General features: G+C 32.7%; 1 protein-coding gene across 1 annotated transcript in view; it reads left to right on the forward strand.

Moving 5' to 3' along the window:
• The window catches only part of LOC110110514 (probable apyrase 6), a 35,392-nt gene extending 13,101 nt beyond the window's left edge, over window positions 1–22,291 (forward strand). Inside the window, exons 4-8 of the mRNA XM_020842025.2 lie at window positions 1,196–1,250; window positions 7,887–8,078; window positions 19,908–20,005; window positions 20,238–20,434; window positions 21,932–22,291. Of these exons, the coding sequence (XP_020697684.1) occupies window positions 1,196–1,250; window positions 7,887–8,078; window positions 19,908–20,005; window positions 20,238–20,434; window positions 21,932–22,163 (774 nt within the window). The 3' untranslated portion in view covers window positions 22,164–22,291. The remainder of the gene's footprint in view (window positions 1–1,195; window positions 1,251–7,886; window positions 8,079–19,907; window positions 20,006–20,237; window positions 20,435–21,931) is intronic.
• The last annotated feature ends 3,274 nt before the right edge of the window (window positions 22,292–25,565 follow it).

Consider the following 25,565-nt stretch of genomic DNA (forward strand, 5'->3'; position numbering starts at 1 on the left):
GTTTGTGCATGAGGATGCTAATATTATGTGGGAAAAAGTCTAGTGATATTAAGAATATTGCAAAAGATGTCCTTGAGTATCAAAGGAAAGAGTCCTAATAGTAAAAATAGTTGGTGGTGAATTCTAATGTGAAGAAAAAATTAAAAATAAGAAGCTTTGTTATAAAAATTGTTTATTTTAAAAATTCTGATAATTGAAAAATATATAAAGTGCTCGTAAGGATGCTAAGAAGAATATGCATGCAATATATATATATATATATATATAAAGAGAGAGAGAGAGAGAGTACACAATATTATTGAATTTACTTATGCTTGTTAATTGGAGCTTAGATGAAGTATATATTTGATGAACTATACCGGGTTTGCAAATCGGAACTTATGTGAAGTAGTTTGATGCAAGTCTTGCATTTTCCTCGTGCTTTGGAATTTAAAGAATTTCAAGGGAGTTTATCATGTATTGGCTTGATGTTTAGATTTTTTTTTTTCCTATTTTCTAATTCTAGTGGTAATTGTGTAATCTGATTTGCATCTTGTGGTGTGAGTTCAATCGAATGTGTAGTTTTTTATGCTCCTAAATTTCCTTATGCAATTACTAAGTGATTGTTGTTAAATTTTTATCTGAGTAGATTTTTTATATTTCTTGTTCATCTAATGGAGCGAATAAGTGTCTAAATTAAGGGTTTTTGAAATTGAAATTTGAACATATGCATTATTTTATGGATCCCATTGTATATATATATATATATATATATAAGGAAATCCTAGTCTCTAAAACATCTTATAGTAGAGGGAGTTGGGGGTCTTAGAGCGAGATATCATGCAAGAGATGGAAACAAGTAATATATTCTTATTGTTAAAACATTTTTCCCTCAATTAATGGCACAATCAGTGGAAGGGTCTTCATGAGATTTCTAATGTATGGAACCGACGTGGAACAATGGCGAAAATATGTACTTGTATCAATCACCCCTTAACATCTATGACATCTTGCAGTATGCCCTTTGTAAATTTTATTTTGATAAAACATTGTACTTTTTTTTTTGGCATATGAAATGCATGTATATTGAAATCAATACCAAGTATTAGTTTCTTTGAGAGCTGTCAAGTATTATTTGCTGATTTTGGAGGAAATAATGTCATACATTGTTTTGAAGTTTCATACTGCATTTTCATCTAACTGGGGAATTTTCCAGAACATGGCGTATGAATATTTGCACCGACTGCTTAGTTCAAGAGACTTTAAAGCATGTAAGTTTTCTTGTTAAAAGAATCTTTGGTGACTTCATCACTATTTCGTTTAACAAAAGGGAACATATTTTATTTAGCAAAACCAGCAAAAGAATGAATTTCCATCATTTTTTCCCTACGTCTAAAATCAGCGACTCATGATGTGCTTTATTTCTTTTCCAGTCTTCTAATTTAAGGTTTGCTTGTGTCTAATGGACTGGTTGGGTAACTTTTGAGTTTTAAAAAAAAAAAATTCTAGTAATGGAATTCCATGATTTTAGTGGCATTGTCACTTCTATTGATTTGTATAGGGCAATTTTAGATTGGGAAGTCATTTCTTTTATTCTTCTTAAAATAAATAGCTCGATTCTTAGATGCCTTCTCCAAACATATATGCAAAATGTTATACTTGCTTTCAAAATTAGATCATTGTATTCCAAGCATTTAATGCAAAACAAAGTGGTATTGTTCTTTTAATTGTTATTTGTATTCTTGTAATTTGTTTGTAGTAGATTTCGTCTTCCTTCTCTGTTATCCTATTTTTTGGGTAATAACTTCAATGAGTGCACTGCTTTTAACCGAAATTTTTTTTGCAGGTGTGTCAATGGTGAAAAAATCCCTTGCATTTTAAACTTTCGATTGTTTTCTTATTATGCCAATGATGGAGTTGAATCTCAAATATATAAGCATGATATCTTGTAGGTTCTTTGTTGAAGTATATCTTGTAAAGCAATACTCTGCAAGATGATGCACTCAAAACAAGGCTAATTTTAGTGGATGAATGCATTAAAAATTTGGGTGGGTGGTGTATATAGGGGTTTTTATATGTTATTTGGGTTTAGTATGACAGCTGATATATTAAGGATTTTTCTGGCTTCCCATGTGGATTTAAATCTATATATGGCTTTGTTACAAAAACTCTGTAATTGGCTTGATGCTCATCTTGTTATTAATAAAAAACTTGTTTTCTATTCTTTAAAAAAAACGAGCTGTTTAAAAACCGGAAGAAAGATATAATGAATGAAAAACTTTTTTCGCCACTGTAAAAAAGCAGCTCACCACAAACTGGCAATTGCATAAGCATGGTTATGTGTTGTGCTCTTTTTTATTGTAATATCATCAATATAGGTAAAAGTTACCTCATGCAGACGTGCTGATTTAAGATTCTTAATTTATGCTGCCATGTAGAATTTTATCTTCTAGTTTAAGACTTTAACCCCATAGAAGTCTCATTAAAGAAGTCGTACAACAATTACTTTTTGAAAAATTGATATCTCAAACCTGCAAATGCATAGTAATCTCAATGGTGGTTGATATTCTAATGCATCTTCGTGGGAATTTGTTGTCTTTCCATAACATGCCTTCTGTTGGCAAATACTGCATGTTTTTTTAGTTTAATGTTGGAATTTATGTCAGCAAAAGAGTTTATGATAGGCTATTGTACCCCTCCAACAATTCTAGTCATGGTGGTATAGTTAAATCTGAAGTTTGCAACCAAGCATCTTGTGATTGGGGGAAATGATTCACATCTTAGGTTGTGTATTTGTCTTAAATGTTGAGGTGAGCAAGTTGATGAGCTTGACAAATTTTATTTTGGGTTGTTTGAGTTGTTTTTTGTTTATTTATTAGTTTTAATTTATTTCATAGCTTATGCCTATTATGATGATTCCCATGAGGTTGGGTTGTATCCTTAGATTGATTCACTGTTAAGGATATGCCAATTCTGTTTAGTAAATATGGTTCGGTTCAGAACAATGTTTTGGTAGGATGATTATGTTGATTTGTTGGGCTTGTTTTTTTGGTCTGTTAGGTTGATTATACCAGTTTATTAAGAAAATTTTGTTAGTTTCCCTTTCCACATACAGGCAATCCCATTGTGTGATCAGTAGTGTTATTGGAGATTGTTGCAGGATTTTCATGTAGCTGTAGTTCTTTGTGGGTTTCTGTGAAGTGCAATCCTTATAGTTATATTATGATATTTGTCGTGCCAAACTTGTCTATTAATATTACCGAGCCCTTGCCATATGTATGTTTCTTTCATAAGCCTATAGAAATAATTGATTTTGATGAATGAAATTTCTTATTTGCTCACAAACTTGTATGCCTATTGGATGTTGAGTTTTTCAAGAGTTGTATTAATAGTGATTATTAAATTTTAGGTGAAGTCATCTTGAATTTTTGTTTAGTGTTTTCTTACCTTATTTTTTTTCATCTATATAATTTGATATGAGTCTTTGCAAATGTGATTGATTTTAGTCATTGCGGTGTGAAGCATAATCAAGCTATGTCAATTTTTTTTTTGTGGCTTCCAATGTTTCACCAAATATTTATTTTTACAATCATTAATTTATCATTTGAAAAGGATTGTTTTGTTTTTGGTTTGCATCAAAAGGAAAGTAGTGGTTGTTTTAATTGATGATCTTTAAATTTTTAAATTTGTGAAATTTAAATCTTCACTGCTTAAATTTCATGCATTATAATACTTAATTGCATTAGGAATCCTAGATCCTAGATGATTTCCATCAAATTGGTATAAGAGTAAGGTTTTGTTGATATGCGAATTTGTAAATTAATTAAAAAGATTCTCTAATTTGTTAATAGCCTGTTCAATTTTTGATCAAATAAAGTCAAATGAGTGAGGATATAAATCAAGTTATGGAGCAAATTAACAAAAAAACGGAAACCAATCAATTTTGATGCACATGAATCTAAAGTTGAATCTAATCATACTGATGAACCCATTCACTTGAATGGTAACATGATTAAGATATAAGAAACTCATTATAGAAGGATAATCGAGATCGAGAGGATGTATGTTAGTGAAGTTTATGAAAAAAGAAAAGGATCAAAATAGTCCCCATCTCTTTTGAAGGATCAATTTGATCCCTCAAACTCTTTAAAATGTGGCATTTTTAGTCCTAACATCTAATTTTAAAGTTAATGGTGTTAAATGTAAGTATATTTTAGTCATTTTTAATTACACATTTATTAAATATAATTTTCAAGTAAAAATTATTAAATGTTTCTTTGATAACAAAATTAATAATAATTTTAGTTTTAATTTAAAAAAATTTAGTCATATTTTATGAAGTATGATGGGTAAAAATATGTGTGGCTAAGTTGAAAATAACATCTAATTGCATTTGATTTCTCTAAATCAATAAAATCATATTTTATAAAATATGATTAAAATTTTGAAATAAAAACTAAAATTACTATATATTTTTATTAAAGAAACATTTAATAATTTTTTTTTTAGAAAAATTACAGTTACTTGAAAATTATATTTAATAATTATTTAATTAAAAAATGACCAAAATACCCTTATATTTAATACTATTAACTCCAACATTGAATGTTATGATCAAAATGATCCTATTTTAAAGAGTTGAAGGACCAAATTGGTCCCTCAAAGGGTTGGGAATTATTTTGGTCCCTTACAAAGAGTTGATGGACCATTTTGGTCATTTTCTCTTTATAAAATTATAGGCTCATAGACGTTAAAATTTTCATGTGGATGATAATGTAACTGTAAAAGTGTCTAACTTTGATGGGAAAAATATTTCCCAAGGCTTTCGATGATTGGGTAATGAAGATGAATAATTTTTTTGAAGAACAAACAATACTACACGAGCATCTAGTGAGATTTGCAAAGTTGAAATTAATTGGGCAAGCAAAATTCTATTGGATGATTATGAAGAAATGAAGCGACATATTAGGGAATGACTCTATGACTGTTTGGGGTGAAATGAAAGAATTGCTAAAGAAAATTATTTATTTTCTCCTATCGTAATCGAATATTTAATGAATTTAATTCATTAAAATAAGGGAAAAATTATAACTGAGTACATGATGAAATTTGAAGAATTACTACTATGTTATGAATCATCGATGATACTAAAATCACACTTTCTAGATTTATATATGGATTGAGAACTAATATCAAGAGCGAGAATGCTTTTTAACTTGCATAAGACTTTGAGCAAATGGTAAATTCATGTGTCTGAACAAAGTACAAAATTTAATGGAAGCGCATCTTTTGTCATGATAGCCAAATTCCTCTTCATTTGTTGCATCTAATAGTAGTTGCACTATTGCTAATAAAGACACCAAACAAAAAGTACAACTATTGCATATAGTTCAAAATTTCTATCACAACATATTTTATATGTTATTAAATGGATCATTATGATAATAAATGTTCTAGTACAAATTTGCATATCAATGTGGAGGACGATGATTATGAAATTAATGAGGAAAATTAGATGCATGAATTTGATGATGAGATTAACAATTTCAAGGACACTTTGATTGAGAATTTTCCTTGAATGATATGAGATGCATCATTGCTTCACCTTGTCACGACCCGACCCGGTAAGTTCGCATAGGCGAGGCAGGAATAAAAGTCAGACGGTAAAATTTAAAACATTTCAAACAACATGATTTCAAGTAAATTTTTTTTTCTCTTTCATTCAAAAATATCTACATATACATAAAAGTTCATTACATAGATGAATCTCAAAAATCTACCTGTCACATACTATCCTGCATCCATCTAATACAAAAAATAAAAAAATATCAAAAATGAACCTATCACCCGTCGTCTCCCTACGATGATAAGTATATGATTGTCTATCCTTCATTAATGCTTAACAGGTTCTGAAAATATTCTATAAGTTGGGTGAGTCACAACTTAGTAGGTAAAATTAGTAGGTAAAATGCTATTCAATTAAATTCAGAAGCAAAGGGAAAGAATACAACATGTATGTCAATACTTTTAAGTGAAGGAAAAATCAACATGCCATGATATATTAACTATAGTACACATGCTTATAAGTCATCTTATATGTTCTCTTTCTTTGCATAAGCTTGCAACCTTTTTCATTATATATTCATGATTCATTTGATGCTTCTTATATTTATAACATAATAACATAATAACATAGTAACATAATCTTATTCACCAGTCACGGAAGTATCATTTTGTTTTGTACTAATCATGTACACTTTTAATTGACCATTCATTTATCATTTGCCCTTTTACCATTGGTTCCGAAGAGCCCCTTTACCATTGATACTCCGCATCAAAACGCACACATTAAATCATTCTATATTTGTTCATAAAGGGATTTTAACACGTCATTCATGTGTATGTTCTAATGTTCCTATATTTTTCTACATAATTACATAAGAAAGGAGACATGAGCTTTGTATTATCTACAATTATAACGTGAGAAAGACACATTTGCATTATGTATTCAAAAAGGTATACTAGGCTATTCACAAGAGCAAGATACAAGACATTTAAAAATATGCTAAGCTATATAAGAAAGGTACAATTGCATTTAAAAGCTAGGCTAACCACATGATATTATAAGAACATGCTATCATTTGGAAAGAGAATGATTTTTCGAATTTAAAAGAACTACATTTTACATACATCACCGCTGTGTGCAATTTGCCGTTTGCCCTATCAAAATCTTTTCTCTACCACTTCCAATATCTTAAAAAAAATATAACATAACATAACACTTAATGTCACATGTTTCCATCACATAAACTTCATTAATTCCTAAGTCATAAGAACCTACACCTATGTTTTCTTAAATTTCCTAAATGAACCCTTTACCATTTCAAAATTAATTAAATTTACTTTCTAATTTCGGATTTCCTCAAAACCCTAATTTTTGGAAACTTTTTTTTGTTAATTTCATAATTTATGCATGTAAAAACGTACCATACACTTACTTATTAATTAAAATACAGGAAATTTTCGGATTTATTTAAATTAAAATTATAAAAAATGAAATTTTGTGCAAAAACCCTAATTCTCACCTTCAAAATCCTTCCTAAGTCTATTTGAAACCATAACACTTAAAAAATTTCATGATTAGGAAAAATCCTAATTTTTGGAACTTGAAATTTTTTTTTTCAAAAATAAATTAACTTCTATAAGAAGCTTTCTAATGTCATTTGGAATTATTTTTACAAAAGAGGACCATTGTATCTTGCTTGTTCGTGTTTGCTTTCTTACCAAGAAAATTTGTTTGGTTTCTGAAATTTATTGTTTGTTCGCTGATTTTATTGTTCAAGTCCTAACATATTATAGAAAATTTTGGGTAAAAGATTGTTTACGGTTGGATTCTTTAATATTATCGTTATCATGAAACTTGCATAATGTGATGGAATATCATTGTGTTTTATGCCTGTAATCATTCCTAAAATATACTAATGATTCTGCAGCAAAATATTCTAGCGGCTGTAAAATGGTTGCGGTTTTCTATGATTGGATTCTTACTTTTCTATATCTATGCTTGGGAACTCAGTTTGGCTTTTTTTGTTAGACAGCCTATTGTAACGTGCTTGACATGCGATGTACTTTGTCTTTTTAATCCTTACATTTTTCACATATCAGCGAGATCAACTTGATCTGTATATTTGAGTTTAAAATTTGCAAAACTATCCCTTTTTTGATGATTGTGCTGAGATCCTTTTGCTAGAATACAAAATGATTAATCCCTAAGAAATTTTATTGCTGCTTATTACCTCAAACCTTTCTGTAAAAAAATGTATATTTTCATACTCAGTGGGAATGTTTGCTTATTTTGTCACATATGCTTTAAAATGAGTAGCAATGAACATTGTTCCTCCATGCAGCTGCAGAAGCTCTCCTTGAGGGTGTATATATTGATCCTTGTACCCCGAAAGGATATCTATATAATTTGGAGCAGCTAAAGGTCTCTGCTGATGCACTCAATGCTAAAATAGATTATGATAGACTTCCTCATGCATTTGGCAACTTCTCTGAATGTCGGTCGGCTGCATTGATGCTATTACGGAAGGAAAAAGGTATTGTATATGCTCCCTAGAATCGTAAGGACAGTAAGTGGCTTTTCCCCTTGTCTTATTATTTTTTTTTCTCTTTCCATTGTTATGCGTGCTATTGCCAATTTTCTCCAGCCCAAGATTTTCTTAGTTGGTTATGAAAAATGGTCAATCATGCTTCTGTTTCAGAGTCGCTGGGGTATAAATAAGCCATGCTGAGTATTAACCTATTCAAGTACATTTATTTATTTTTTATTGAGCTTTAAAGTCCCATTCAAATTTGATTATTTATTTCTTTTATGGAGTTTACACCAAAATTGATATTTAATAAAATTATACATTCGCAACTCAGGCAAGATTAGAAGGTGGATAATGTGTAAGCGAGAAGTGGATGGTAAAAACAAAGAAATAATAGGATGGAAGCTTAGAATGAGTTTGCTTTTAGCATGCGTTGAACATGAAGTTTCTGTTCCCGAGGAACTACCAAAAAAGAAGTTTTCAGAGTTTTGCTTCTCGAAAGTGCCATTGAGTTAATCCCATCTAGAACTTATAAATATTTGATCTCATAGCATAGACTATGTGGAAGTAATGAACATTGCAACGTTCCTTGAAACTTGAAGTTAATGCTGCAATTTATATTCCAAACTACTCTTATATTTCAGAAATTACTCTATCTTTCAGTTAATCACTTAGAGGCAGAAGGTGAGAATAAAAGCAAGGAAAGGGGGAGGTGGAGTGGGGAGGAGGCCTTCGTTTCCTTGCTTATTGAGATTGTAGCTAACCTTCAGCTCCTTTCTTTCCAGAACTGTAGCGTGGCCTTCGATTTTTGGACTGTTCCAGGAGCTGATGAATGATGTGGGCAAATAAGTTAGTCTGTGAAATTAGAATTTGAATAGGAAATTGGAATATATGCACCTTTACAGGCAATTTAATAGAATTAATAGCTATTATTATTCATAAGAAGATAAATATTTTATGTATTCAGGAAACTAAATAGTAGGGATGCAAACGAACCGAGCCGAGCCGAGTATGTGAGTGTTCATGTTTGTGCTCATTTAATATCAGCTTGTTCAAGTTTGGTTCATGTTTGTTCAAGCTTTAGCGTTTGTGTTCATGTTTGGTTCATTTAAATTAAGGAGTGTTCATGTTCGGTTCATGTTTAGTTCATGTTCGTTTGTTTAGTGTTTATCGAGCTTGTTCGCGAACATATTTAAAGAATTTTTTTAACTATCAAACAATCACGTTCATGAACATATCTATGAACAAATACATTTATAATAAAAGCAATTGTCTATGTAACAAAGGTAATGATTATTTATATTTATTAATTCTATAGTCAAATATTAATTATTTTTATCGAGCTTATTCACGAGTTCAAAATCAAACATGAATCGAGCTTTTATTGAGCTTCTTATCGAGCTTAATGTCGAGCTTGTTCACGAACTTCAAATGATGTTGTTCGCGAACATAAATGAGCCGAAAGCATTAGTGTTCAAGTTTGTTTATTTAAGAATCGATTATTTAAAATATTGTTCAAGTTTGTTTGTTTAGTTAATTAAACGATCACAAATGAGCTTTAATCGAACCGAACAACGAGTAGCTCGCCGAACGTTTGGTTCGCTTGCAGCCCTACTAAATAGGATGCGGAAAAGGCTATAGAGATTGATAGTTTAACATTTAAATTTTGGTATTCTGATAAAAGTCGTACTATAAATGATGTATCGTACTATAAATGATGTAGTTGTAATTATCAATGAGAGTTTGAAGGATAATTGATGCAGGACTACGTATGAATGCAATCAGTTTGATAGGAATTTACACAACTCTTAATTAGAATAAAAATGAAGAAACTATTAGCAGCTTAAACAACGAAATAAAACAAACCAGTGGTCACACCCGCTTAGGCTAAATCACATACCCAGAGTTTGAACTTTCAAAATGAAATAGAAAACAACATTATGCCAAGTAGTAGTTTCAATAAAAATTCTTAGTCTAACAGTGAGATTAGTAAGCACATGAATACGTTCAAAATCCTACGTTTATTAAGCTTAGCAGAAGCAGTAGGAGTCTTCCTTCGTGACTACAATCAAACACAAAATAATTTTAGATTCAGGAAATATGTTGAAAGGAGAAAGTAGAACCTTGTGTCAAAGATCGGTGGAGATCCTCCACTCAATGTCTTCAAACTGCTCTTCGATGGCTTCCACCAAAGTGTCCAGGATGCGCTCGATGTAATCTTCGACAATGTGTCGACCATTGTATTAACGATAAAGAAAGTGGATTGGAGAATGTCTACGAACCCGTCTTCGTCGTAGGTTAGGCCGTATTCAGTCTCCGGATCCGCCATTCATAGATACTTGGTAGCAAAACTCACAATTTGATGGTGCACTTGAATATTGTCGGAGAGGAAGAAGTTCTCTTACCACTTGGAGGGAAGAGCCAAACACGAAAATTTGAAATAAGTTTCAGATTTTGTAAAGAGAGGAGAGGGGTTTAGGATAGAAATTATCAAATCCTAAATTCCGGGAGAGAGTTAATGAGGGAGAGATGGATTGGAGAGAGAGAGAGGGGCGGGAGGGAGAGAGGGGCCGGCGGCTTAGTAGAGGAGGTGGGGATTTAATTTGTTTCCAAAAGAGAGATCTTCTTTTGGGAAGAAATTAAGTAGAGGGGAAGAGGGAATTTCGGCCAAGAGAGAAGTTAGGGAGATTTGGAATTATTGCCTAAAGCAAGGATGGGGTTTTAGGAAATATTTCCTAACCCAAGCCAAGGGGGGAGGGGGCCGGCGACAATAATGGGGGAGAGCATTTGGGGCAATTGTTTATTGCCTACTAGTTTGGGATTTATAAATTATGAAAGGCAATTTTAAATCCCAATCAATTATAAATTGATTTGATTAAATTTTAAAGACTTTCCTAAAATAGATTTTATATATTATGAAATATTTTGAATTTCAAATCTCTTGAGTTTGAATTCAAATTTAATCCCAACTATATTCAATCCATATTAGGAAATAAGGGAATGGGGGTGGGAAACCAAAGGGGGACGGTGGCTATGGGATGTGGCCACCGATTCTGGATGAGTGGGAGTGGGGCTGCTAGGTGGTGTTTGGCCGTGGGGTTGAAAGGGGAGGAGTGGCTCGGGTGAGGTGGGAAGCCGACGGCTAAGTGAAGATGGAGGATGGGAAAAGGAGATAAAGGATGGAACCACGAACCCGACTTATCTAGGTTGGTGGGTATTGTGCAAATCTCCCTCTTCTAGGGATTTCTCTCCATTAAAACTCTCAAGCTCTCACAAGAACTCATGCAGGGAAGAAATTTTGTAATCAATCATTCATTAATCAAAACAATAAGGGGCTATAAATAGTCTAGTACAAGAGACTCAAAATAAAAGACAAATATGCCCTCGGGGCTTACATACGACATCCCTTTACTAGAAGGGTACAACAGGAAATAAAATAAAAACAAATACATAAATAAACATAACATGAATCAAAAGTACAATGACTCGATCGTGGTCGTAGATCGGCGGCCACGCCTTTGATAAACCTTCCACGATCTGATGTTCCCATCAATAATATTGTTGAAATTAATATAATTAGAGATAGAATTATAGTATTAAAGATTATTGTTGATGCTAAAATTATTAATATTATGAGTGTTTATGGTCCTCAAATAGATTTGGATATGTGTTTAAAAATAAATTCTGAAATAATTTAGAAGAATTAATTTAAAGGATATTTGTTCAAGAAAGAATTTCTATTCTTGAAGATTTAAATGAACTTGTTGGCAGTGTTAGAAGATTTTAAAAGCATCCATTGTAGCTATGAATTTTGAGTGACTAATGAAGGTAGTAGGATATATTTGATTTTGATCTAACTTATGATTTTGTAATTGTTAATATTTTATCTAAAAAAAGAGTGGAGCATCTCATCACTTATAAGAATGGCCATAGTAAAACTCAGATTAATTATTTTCCTATAAGAAAAATTGATTGTAAAATTATTTTGAGTGAAGATTTATTTACCCAATATTGTTTATTAGTTTTGTATTTTAAGATGAAGGCGTGTAAAATGTAAAATAAATTAAAATATTGTCTTAGCATTAGATGAGGATATTTAAATAATAATAATAATAATAATAATATTTTCAAGACTAAGTTTCAATATCTTAAGATTTGACTTGTTCATAAGGAAGGTAGTGTTACTAAAAAAAGTTGTCAGTGATATTAAGAATGTTGCAAAGTGTATGTGTGGAGAATCAAAGGTTAAAGTTCATAATAATAAAAATAGTTTGTGGTAAAATCAAAATGTGCAAGAAAAAATCAAAATAAGATTTTTTATTATAAAAATTGGGTTACATGTAAAAGCTCAAAAATCTTGAAAATATATAAAGGTGCCTGTATAGATTCTAAGAAATCAATATGTAATATAAAGAATTTAAATTTTACTGATTTATATAATAAATTAGCTACTATAGATGATGAAAGATATATGTATAAGTTAACCAAGCAAAGAGATCAAAGAAGTAAAAGATATAGTTCAAGGTTAATATTATAATGAAGATTTAAAATTTTGAACACCTAAAGCAACAAAATATTTAAAAAATTCAAATGATAGAGATCAATTTCAACATTATCACTTCCAACATTAAAGAGGACATTCAACATAAAAATATTTTTAGTTGAAAGAAGAGATTGAATGTCTAATTCGCCAAGGGTATCTAGATCATTATTTATAAGATTAATATATAGAATGCCAGCCTCAAAATAGAGAAGATCATATGAGAAATGGCAAAGAATTACATGCGTTATCAAATTATAGTGTCACCACAGCTTATTTGCTCTTATATATTGGAAGAATTCATCACTGAAACAACTTAAAAAGTTGAACTCCTTATCTTATTAGAACTTTTATCTTGGAGATAAAAATTTATATATCAAATAAGTTTTTCTTTAAATTATCAATGAAATATGATTTTCATAAATAACGTTGCATCTAATAAAAATCCTCGAAAGGCACGCACATGTCGTAGCCTTGATATGAAGCATTAGATAAAATGATCCTCACTAGAAAGACAACATAGGGGCAATTGATAAACAGTCTCGATTCACATTCTTTGAAGGGCACGCTCATAAGGTAGGCTCATTTGAAAAACTCTATGAGAGTAAGTGTTTGGCAAAGTCTTCACTTATCAAAAAAAATCTCAAAAAGTATAGGATCACCAAAAAACCTCGTAAGGCATACTCCTCATAAGTTTAATGTATACTAAAAATCTTAGAAGATATAGGTATGTGATGGGGACATCAGAGCATGGAAAGTATATCAGAGGGGTGGCTGTCGATCTAATTTTTGAGTCATTTCATGTATTTGTTTTCGTTATTATGTTATGTAGCTTTTATTATTTATGTGTTTCTTGTTTTCCTGTTTTACCTTTTTATTAAAGGAGGTTGTATATAAGCCCTAGGGGCATGGTCATCCTTTTTAATTTTTTTGAGTCTTTGTACGAGGCTATTTATAGCCTTATTGTTCTTCTTTTCAAGCTAATGAATGATTGAAAGAAAATTTTCCACAAATTTTGAGTTCTTGAGTGAGCTTGAGAAATTGGAGTGTGATTCCTAGGAGAGGGAGGATTGCGCATCATCCACCAACCTAGACGAGTCAGGTTCGTGGTTTTACTTGTTATCTTTCCCCTTCCGTTTCCCCGCCACCACCACCGGTCCTACTTTCCCATTTCCCCACTCACGACCAAGTTTTCACCCTCACCGAATCCCTCTCCCCTCCTACCACCGAAAATCCCCTTCAAGCCCATCATGCCGCTGGCCCTATCCTCACATTGATTCCTTTTCCTAATTTGGATTTGGTAATTTTAGGTAACTCAAGACTTTTCCAAAATTCAAACTTAATTGAATTTGAAAAGTTGCCTAAACTATCTTTCCTATTTTAGGAAACTTTTCAAACCCTTGTCTTTTGAATTTAAATTAATTTAGGATGAAATATCTCATCCTAAATTTAAGTCCTTAATTTAAGGAAGCATTAAAAGCTTCCTTAATCATCCTCTCAAGCCCTTGATGCCGTCGGCCCCTATAAGGGAAAATTTAGGAATTGTTTCCTAAAACCAAGTCCCCACTTTGGAAACAATTCAAACTCTCCACTCTTCCCTTTGGTCGAATCCTCACCTAGCCCCACCTATTTAATTTACTTCCAATAAAGGAACTCCTCCACTTGGAAGTAAATCCACCCCACCCCATCCTCTCTTGCCGCCGCCCCCCTCTTGCTCTTTTCTCTTCTTTTAATTATTTTCAATTAAGAAGATAATTAGGAAGTATTGAATTAGATTTCCCTCCATCTCCCCCTCCAAAATCTGAACTAAATCTCTCACACTAGCCCTCATCCTTGGCCGGCCACCTATTCTCCTTTTTTCCTCTTGATTTCTCTAGCTTATCTCCTCCATCTCAAGAGGAGTCTTCAAGGGAAGCCTCAACGATCGTCGTCAGCATCTTAATCTCAAGGACATGCATGGCCGATCCGGATCTTGATTATGGCCTCTCCTACGACGAATAAGGACTTGTTTGCATTCTTCACTTGATCTTTTTTGACGTCAACCCGCGCATCGACAACACCGTAGAAGAGTACGTAGAGCGCATCCTGGACACCCTGGTCAAGGCTATTGAAGAACAACTCGGTACCGTTCAGTGGAGAATCGCAACTCAACCATGATAAGGGTTTGCCAATCTTCCTTTTTGTGTATTTTCATTGTCTAACATGCTCTTTTGATTTGATAGATTCATGAGGATCTTGCTCACCAAACTCTGCCAAGCTTAGTAAACGTATGGATTGAGTGCATCTCATTTGTTTCTAATCTTATTGTTAGATTATGGATTTTTGTTGAAAGCTATTCCATTTGCATGTCTTGATTCTCTATGTTGTTTTGATAATCCAAGTGCTTAGTGTGCAACTTAGCCTAAGCGGAAGTGACCGCTTTTATGTTTTATTTGATCGTTTTAATTTGCTAATAGTTCCAATCATTATTATTCTAATTAATAAGTCGTGCAAGTTCTTATCAAATTACTTTAACCATTGTAGTCCTACATCAGTATGCCTACAAACTTAGAAGACATAAGCCTTATAAGAAATAGGATTCTCTACAGAAATTCTTAAAAAGTATAATATATATATATAATATTATATAATTACACCAAAAATCTTTGAAGGCTAAATGCCTCAGAAGATACCGAATTCTCCGATTCTCGAAAAAATCTTAAAATGCACAAGCCTCAAAAGATGCATCCTTTTTTTGTACTTAAAAATTTTCAGAAGGTACAAGCCTTAAAAGGTAAAATCAAACTCTATGAATTGGAGTAACTATTCATTGACATCATTTTTGCATCATAATTGCTACAACAAATTTCGAAAAAAATTACCTCTTCATTGTTGAGAGATTTGGAGCTTCAAAATGGGTATTTTTTTGAATCATAAGTACCTTTAACGTAGATTGCCAATCCTCCTTTAAAAAGAATATCAGGGTTCCTCCATAGGGATTTAAAATCTTGGATGTCACTCACAATTCTATTTATAGGGTGGTTTTAAGTGTGTTAAAATGGGTTGTCGGGTCTGGTTCAAGTCCAACCTGAAACTGACCCGTCATTGGTTGACCTGAGGGGTGCGGGTGGGTGCGAACGTGAGCGCGGGACGGATCGTTGCGTGCGTGAGTGTGGGATCACTGCTTGCAAGGGGGTGACCATGTAGTTTCAAGTTGATTCATTATTTTTGGTGGAGGAACACTAGAGCATGGAATGGAGTTTCACACCACCTATCCAAGATAATATTTTATTGGAGGCTGCAATGGAGGAATTACGCACAACCTATACAAGACCGTTGAAAGTCTCTCTTTAGATAAAGAATTGGAGCCTAAATGAGATGAGCAATTTCTCTTCAACACATCCTGTAAGAGGTATTTGTACTTGAAAAGAGAGAGAGAAAGTTACAAAATTTTGTAATTTTTTTTAAAAAAATTTAATAATTTTTATTTTATTTTTTGTAATTTAAAAAAAAAATCTTAATTGGCATAGGCTATTATGACTTAAATTTTATGGTTGAATTAAAAAGCATCATAGGCGCGTAGCCAAATGAAGTGGGCCGATGATGGCACTAGTGTTGGTGGTGGTCGGCCTGTTAATTGACCGGCCCATCTGGCCCAAACTAATCCAGGTCCAATTTCAACCCTTAAAAGCCTATTATAGCAATTTTTAAGTCGGGATTTGTTTTTGACATTTCAAATTTAGTTTTAATACTTTCAAAGCATAATGCAACTTATATGATTAAATTCAAACATATTTGGAGAATCTGGAGCAAATTATTTTAATAATGTTTTGCTCAAATTGATGCACCGACTTTATGAATCATTAAAAGTTATAATTAAAGAGGTTTTCTTTGATTTGTGGCTCTACGGGGAATCCCATGTTGCCATCTAACAAGCATCGTGCCTTGTAATTTTTTCGAAGCTTTATTTTTGTGCCGTAAAATTTTTTGAAGGCTTAACATATATTTCGATCGACGCAAACTTCAATGTCTAAAAAATAGGGGGCAAATGATGTCTCTATAAATTTCACTTAATCAATATGAATTTTGAGATAATATTTGAATAGAAAATTTTTTAAATTAAATTCATGACCGTCTGAACTTTTATTTCAACAAATTTATAGTTGAACTGAATTTCTTAATGAGACGAACCCATAAACACCACAAATGATCAGATCATAGTCCAAATGATTCTAAATCAAGCACCTGAAGCATATTTGAAAGCTTCGAGACATTGATTAAAGGACTAAATAGTCTCCAATTCCATGCTTTAAGTCAAATCAATCAGTTGGACGATAGGAATTCAATGAACCCAAGATCATCTAATTTTGACATCATTAAAGTACTCAAATTGGATAAATGATGTATGATGAAGGGGATTCAAGAGCTAATAGAGCTAAACATTTTTTTTTTCTTTTTTTTTTGGATCATCGCCAACTACTATCAACAGTAATCATTGCCACCACTGCCTGATTTCTGTTATCGAACTAATGTCGTCTAACTACTAACATACAAGACCATTGTTAGACATCATTTGTTAGTTTTTTGACACCTGACTTCTGTAATCCCTACAACAAGAATTAGACTATTTTTTTAATTGTATAATTATGTCTTCATCAATTGTAGAGAAAAATAGATTCTTGTACCTACATTATGTAATAGATTATTGAATGGAGGGTGTTGTCTTTCCACCTTGCGGAAAAGGTGGATCTTTGAGAGGGGAGTATTGTTAGCCGGTCCAGCCAGTCCGCACGGGACCGGCCCAGACTCGAACGAGGCGGGATCTCCGCCTCCTGCGGAGATCGAGAGAATGCCCAAGAGGAGCCTTTTAGGAAGAATTTTTGAGGGTTTTGAGAGGGAAATTTGAATGTAGGGATTGTTTAGGGATTTCATTTTGATTTGTATGCATTAAATAGTTGGTTTTTCTAGGGTTAGGGCATCTTGAATTTGGCTGAAATTTGAGATCTCTTATATTTTAGGTTTCCTTTGGGCTCTAGCGGCGTCTAGAGATTTGGGAGAGAAAGATCCTCTTGAATAGAGGATCAATTGTATCTTGATATTTTCTATTTCCATTTCATCAAATATTACAAATTATCTATTGTTTTCCTGTTTTTGTGTGGATTTTTTGAGAGAATTCTCGCTGTTTTTAGAAGATTGATAGGAAATACTTGCGATCTACAAGTGTTTCCTATCAGATGAATGTTTTAGATAAAACATCAAATTTAAATATGCATCTATTTGGTCAAATCCACAAGCGCAGAACTTATTACAACTAAATTTTTAGTTGTTAGGTTTGATAGCTTTCTTGAAAGGTTTTTCCATTCATACAATAGATACATAAATTTTCTTCGGTTTGTCTTTCATTAGAAGCGAACTTTGTGGAGGTTAATAAACACCAATTTAAAGTTTTATTCATCATGTCTGAATCTAGGAGTTTTCATAGTGTATTCATTATAAAGCATGCTAGAATTTTAGCATTTCCATGCATTGTATTATTTTATTATCTTAGTCATTTTTGCATGATTTCCATAGAAGTATTCACAAGAAACTTTTTTTTAACGGTGATATGCATAAGTCTACTAAATATGTGAATTAGATATATGTTGAATTGATTTTTACATGCGTCTTCAAAGAATTAACTTCTAGAAAGATCGGGACATGTAAATTCTTGCAATGCATTGGGATGCATGCTTACAAGTAGATTTTTTACATTAGTTTAGTCTTTACTTTCTTTCATTTGACTTGTATCATTATTAACCTTTAAGCAATATATTAGATTATTGTTTCTTTTTACCTTCTTTCATAATTCACCACATCCAATACACCATTGGTAGAATTCTCAGTTACTTCATGCTTATCTTATTATTTCTAGGACTTTTTTTAGATAAAATCATGTTTATTACTGATGATGAATAGCAAAAATATTTTATTAAATGATAAGACATGTCTACTTGTGAAGAAGCATGGATTTCTGTTTAGGAAGTGAAGAATTATACCCAACTTTGCTTGGTAAATTTCAAATGAACAATTTGTCAAGATTGGAATTTTTTTGTGAGGCAGATTGATGCTGTCCTTCCCTAGATCAATAGATGTAGCCTTTCACAATCTTGTTCACAATCTTATCACAACTTCCATCTCTAATCCTTCTATGTTCTTGCGCTCAATCCTATCATGGTTCTTCTTACCTTTTGTCATTGGCTTCTTCTATGCTATCCTATCATGGGTTTTTTGTGTCCTGGTTATCTTTTTGCTACGATCTTGTTATGCACGTGACTTATATTACCTAGCCTATAATATATGCTGTTTGTGACCCCTAAAAATTGTTACTAGATTGCTAACTTTGTCTTGTGATTTTATTATTTGATGGGAAGTCTTATGATAATAGATATGGGTACTCGAGGCGTGTAGAATATATATCACTTATAGTATTACTTTGAATAAATGAATTTTAGATTGGATGTAATTCTTGTAACCTTTTGTAATTCAAGAAGTCATTTCCTTATACTAATAGGAGGCATGACTTTTTAATTTGGTGATCTCTTTCTTTTTCTCATGTTCTAATTTTAGTAATTGGTTTGCTTTTATGATTGAATACCATCAATTTTATTTCAATTTATTATCATTTGTGACATGATGTTCAATGGAATTTGTGCTTTTCTTATGATCTTGAATTGTTGTGTGAGATTTTTATTAGACAGCTTTTAAATTATTATTTGTGTGGATTTTATGTTTCTTTGGTTTTCATCAAAGTTTAAGATGGATTATCTAAGTTAGAAGTTTGGGAACTGAAAATTTGAGCTTGTCTATTTGTTTTTTTTTTCCTTCATCTTATCCTAAATCTACATCACAAAAACCTAGGCCCTAAGACATCTTGCATCAAAGAGGATGATTGCATGTATCATGTCTCTGGACGTTGACATAGTTGACGTTCCATTTTCTTTCTGTTAATTACACCGTTTATTTCTTTCCATTTACAGAAAGAAGCTTGTTATGTTCAGTTCGAGGATGTCCTTTTTCTCTGTTAATTAATATTCTTATTTGCGTTTCGTTAATTACAGCGAACTTTGCTTTCCATAACAAAGAAAGAAACTTGTGATTTTAAATTCTCTTTGTCAGAGGCTCTTTTTCACTATCATGGTTTTCTTCTCTTTTGCAGTTGTTTTTTATATTCATTCTTTCTTCTGTGTTTATTTTAGCTGTAAACTGGCAGTTAACAATATGTTTATCTTCCTCTTTGTCAGAATGGCTAAAAAATTATTATTTTCCTCCATTTGCAGACAGATGCTCATATAAGAACTGTCACATTGGTTCAACTTTTGTTCCAAAGCTGCAAGGGAAGTTCATAGCAACAGAGAATTTCTTCCATACATCAAAGGTTGCATATGTTCCTTTCTGTGATCATTACTCTTACAAAAATTTTGATGAATTATTCACAAAGTTCTGCTATAAACTATTCTCAGTAGTCTTTTATTGTTGCTAACTTTACGGTGTTATTGAATTTCTATTTCTTGAAATTGTTTGTTTTTCTTTTTAAATTGGCATTCATCCCTTCAATGGTACTTAATAGCCTAGATGCTTACGCTATTTCTCTTTGTGCTGCTTCATAGTTCTTTGGATTGGGTCCTTCATCATTTATTGCTGATTTGATGTTGGCTGGGGAAAAATTCTGTGAAGAAGATTGGTCAGAATTGAGGAGAAAGTATAGTGATCTAGAGGAAGAGGATTTGTTGCGGTATTGTTTCTCTTCAGCATATATTGTGGCCCTACTACATGACAGTCTTGGCATTGCCATGAATGACAGCAGGTAATACCTTTAGTGTTACATGGACAAATATGAAAATATTTAGAGTTGGAACACCGGGGACTAAAGTTGAACTGATTATGCTAGTGGTTGAATGCCATCAACAAAAAAACTGAAGCTTGTGTGGGTTATTGCTTGTAAATCAAGAACTGTACTCTTATGAATATGGGAATATTTTTGTTATCATGTGTATCTCAATATGGTAAATGGGAATCTAACTCGTAGCAAAACACAATGGAAAAAATGATTCATTTAGCCGACCCCATGTAGAGATAAAGGCTTGATGTTGTTGTTGTTATTGTTGTATATGTATCTGATAGAAAATACTTGATTTCACAAGTAATCATATTGGTTGTACTTGAGTTCGCAAGCAACCCTAACATGAAATTGGTAAAAACAACGAGAAGACACAATAACGATAATGAAACAACCCAAAATAATCGTAGATTTTTATTAAATACTCAAAACAAAGAAAACATACAAAAAGATACAATTAATCATCTATTCGAGAGGATGATTGTCTCTCCCAATCTCTAGATACCAAGTCTAGAGCCCAAGACACCCAAGAGACTCCAAAAGAAAACAATATTCAAGCATGCCCTATTCCTTTCCTCTCATGCCTATATATAGCCTTAGTCGCCCCCCAAAAAAAAAAGATTAATTCAAATAGTGGACTCCACTATTAATGGTCGGCAATCAAATAGGGCGTTGGCCCCTATTGCTTGTGAAGCAACATGGGAGGCGGTTTGATCCGCCTCCTGCAGACTAAGGCCAGCCCATGTGGGGCCAGCTGGGTGGTTCAGGAAATGACCTAATAGTATCTCTATAAAATTCCTTTATATGAGAATTCCTTAACATCAACTATCACAACCATTCCATGAAAGTTTTTCAACACCATTAGTGCAACAGCCAGTAGTGTTTTTTTGGAATCTTATACCACTAAGATAGGAGCCTTCAAAACCCAAGGGATGGAAACTAGAAAACATATGGGAGGACTTGATCCTTGCTGAATCATTGACGAAAATCACTTGTTAAGGGGGTGAAACTCCGAAGGCTTGAGTTAAACCATTGCACTAGTGGATGGACACCATCAACATAAAAACTTATGTACACATGTAAAGAGTACTACCAAAATAATAAGAGATCATTTGTTGTTTTGCCTCTCAATGTGAGTTTATGTTTCACTCTATGTATTAATGAACAAAACTCTCCTATTGCATCCCTTTTTGGGCAAAATTGTTGCACTGCCACTCATACAGAAAGAAACTTTAAGGTTTCGTTTGGGACAGCTTTCATTCTATTTTTTTAAAACTGTTTTCTACTACAAAATTTTCATATTCAAGAAAATTTTGTAATAAAAAGTTGTTTCAGAAAGCAAGAAGAAAGCCGTCCCAAACGAAGCCTAACTCTCCTTCCAGATACTAATACAATCAAAACAGAACCAACTTATTATGATATTATCATTCTAAACATGGTCTAACTCTCTCCTTTCGTGTACAGGGTTGTGTTTGCAAACCAGGTGGGGCAAGTTCCACTAGACTGGCCGTTGGGAGCTTTCATCATGCAGATAACAGCTGAAGGTGGAAGCCATTCAGACGGGATTACTGTTATTATAAAGGCCATCCTGCCACGATTACTTTCTGTTTTAACGTTCTTCTCCATTCTTGCATTCATAGGATTATCCATATTGAAATGGTGGAAACCTGTGCTCAAACTTAAAAACAAAATTTGATATGGAGAAAAGGAGGTGTTTCAAATCATCCATCAATTGATGATATTTCTCAACTATCTCACTAAATTTTTATTGTAATCCCAACACCTTATGCTCCCATATAATATTCAGTATAGATCTTTGCTAAATGATCTGCCTTGTAGATAGATATTTTGTAGTGCTGCTTTTAGGAAAGTTGTTAATCTGCATTTCATTTGAAATTTTTAGGATATTCGATTTTTTCGATGTGAAAATATGTAAAAGAAAGATGCTATTTTATGTGCATGACAGGAATAGTTTAGAAAGAAAATTGCTATGTTATCTTCCTCATAGGCTTAAAAAAAGTTTCCAAAGGAGGAGAAATTTATAATCTCGTAAAACAATATATTAAACTCAATATTTTATGCTTGTTGAACATGGCAGCACTAATTTATTTTGGCTATAATTAAGATAATATAGCATTTTTTAAAATTATCGTTGATGATACTATGAATATTTTTAATCCTTTGCATACAGATACCTACGGATGGAGACAGCTCAAGCGATGTGACTCATTAAATGGGAAGAAATAAGTGCGTGGCCCCACATTTGTGGGGCTAGTTGATGCTAGGCCACTCAAGAGATTAGTTTTCCTTCAAGCACCTTCTCTAAGGGGTGGCAGTAGGTAGATATCCTAGTTTCAAAAATAATAATAAAAAAATAAAAAAATGTAAGGTGGCTATTATATAGAATGTCAAATGTAATAAAATAAATGAAAAGAATAATGTGATAGAAAATTAAAAATTTACTCCTTTTTCTACATACTTATCCTTATATCTCTTGTTATTCATTGAGTGGTATTCATCCAACACTTTTTTTTAATATTTAATTGACATAATATTGCAGATCGCTAAAAAAATTACAGCATGGCTGGACTACCAAAAACTCTAACCATGAGAACAAACATTTCATAGATGCAAAAAAATATGAAACAACAAACTGATTTTAAAAAAAAAAAGGCGAAAACAACCAAAATGAGCTAAGGTCCTATTCACGTTGAAGGAGAAACAGATCATTCTTGTAAAGAAGATGGTAATCTATTAATGAGATCCTGCTTCACGCTAAGAAGACTCACTTCTCATTGTCCTCTTACAATACATGATTGCCTCTCTAACTCTCTCATCACGATCAATGGCTGACGTTCTGCTGTGAAATCCTAACTTGTTTGGGAACTGATATCGATCATCGCCAGTTCCTGTAGGCACATTGTCCTCCGAAGTCTTACAGCACCTCAATAACAGCCCAATCTTCTGTATCAGTGACTTCAAACATTTAAGATTAGGCTTAGCTATCTCCGGGAAGCCATTATGATCACAGAGAGGTGGATTTTGAAGATTTCGTGGTGGAACGTTAATGAAGAAAGTGATAGAATTGAAATTAGAAGGCTTGAATTCTACGGTGCAAAATTCGCAAGAAACATCAAATTTTAGTATGTTAGATTCCATGGGAATCTCAGATAATGCGGGGGAGTAGGAAGAGATAGGATTTAGGTTTTGGAGTTTTTCGATCTTCTTTTATTTTTGTCTGGTGCGTAATTTAGGGAGCAGGATTTGCTTTTTCTTGCCTTCGGGTTTTCAAAAACCGAAATGAATGTGTCAATTTGTTCATTAAATGACTTAACGGCTAGTTGTTATTTAACTCTATGTAGAACGGCTTTATGATCGTTTTATGTCTAATTCAAAAATATTGCCAAATTTTGCATAATCGTTTGATATATACATAAAAGTGTAGTTTATAATGCTTTTCATACAAAATTCTGATCATATATTTATAAATGTTAAATAAATATGCAACGTTCATTTTAAAGGCCTCATATTCATTATTTTTCATTCCAATGACTAATAACTGGGCGGAATAATTTTCTCTATTTAGAACGGCTTTATGACTATTTTATCTTCAATGGTGCATGTGAAAAGAATAATAAACAGCTCTCCTTGGCCTATTGGTTGAGAGCTTAGGCTTCCAACTAAAAAGTCTAGGGTTCAAGTCTATGTGTTTGAGTTGTGTAAAAAAATAGAATAATAACAATATCAGTAAATTCTATTGTGAAATAGGGGTGCCAATTTCTGGTTACGGGTCGGGTTCGGGTTGAACCCGAATTGACCCGGCAATATTCAGGTTCAGGTCAACCCAACCCATTTTTGCAAACGGGCTAATTTTTTGGACCCGAACCCAACCCGACTTGAATGACCCTAGACCAATAAAAATCTGCTATTTTTGGGTCTAAATATGGGTCAATCTCCTTTTTTCGAGTCAAAATCGGGTAAAAAAACGGATCAATCTCGGGTTGCTGAATCAAAAATGGGTTTTCGGGTCACAAACGGGTCGATTTCGGGTCACAAACGGGGGGTCGATTTCGGGTCACAAACGGGGGGTCGATTTCGGGTCAACCTGAACCCGACCCGATTTTTTAAACGGGTCAAATTGTTTAACCCGAACCCGACCCATTTCTGGTTCGGGTCAACCCAAACCCAAAATTTTCAGGTCGGGTTCGGGTCGGGTTTTCGGGTCGGATCCATTATTAACAGCCCTATTGTGAAAGGTGGTTTGTTAGGTTTTTATTTTATTTTTTTATTTTATTTTTTAAATGATGCACTTTCTCTTGAAAATAAATTTGATTAAAGCTAAAATAAATAAATCGAGAAATCTTTATATTATATATTTTTCATTTTTAAATTATATATGTGGCTTATTATTCTTAATATTAATTAATGATACTCTTGGGCGCTCTCATAAAAATAAACTAACATAAGAGATAAATTCTAAGACAAATGCCAAAAGTTTGAGATCAAAATTTTTTCAAGTTAACAAAAGTTAATATTTAAAGAGTCAAAACAAGTGGTACGTATTCTTTCTCAAACGTAGGGCTGCAAACGAACCGAGCCGGGCCGAGTATGTGAGTGTTCATGTTTGTGTTCATTTAATATCAGCTTGTTCAAGTTTGGTTCATGTTTGTTCGAGCTTTAGCGTTTGTGTTCATATTTGGTTCATTTAAATTAAGGAGTGTTCAGTTGGTCATAATATAAAGTTTTTATCATAAACGGTGTAAAAATTTTATGTAAAAGACTGGAAAAAACTATGTAATTTAACATAGCTAGCTAAAATAGTTTATTATGTAAAGTGAGATTATAAAAGCTTGCGGCTCATTTAAATAGAGAAGGAGAGGTTATGAATCTTTGTTTTTTCGGCTTAATCTTTTGTGGGAGTAATGAAAAATATTGGAGAAATAATAAGGATGGTAATTGTTGATTTTTTTTTTTTTATGATGGTAATTGTTGGTTTCACTCAATGATCGGTGATAATTGTCATTAGTGATATTATCGATGATGATTGTCATCAGTGATATTATTTGATGATGAATGACGGTGGTCGAGTGACTATAAA

The sequence above is a fragment of the Dendrobium catenatum genome, unplaced genomic scaffold (genome assembly GCF_001605985.2).
Source record: "Dendrobium catenatum unplaced genomic scaffold, ASM160598v2 fragScaff_scaffold_898, whole genome shotgun sequence".
Taxonomy (NCBI): domain Eukaryota; kingdom Viridiplantae; phylum Streptophyta; class Magnoliopsida; order Asparagales; family Orchidaceae; genus Dendrobium; species Dendrobium catenatum.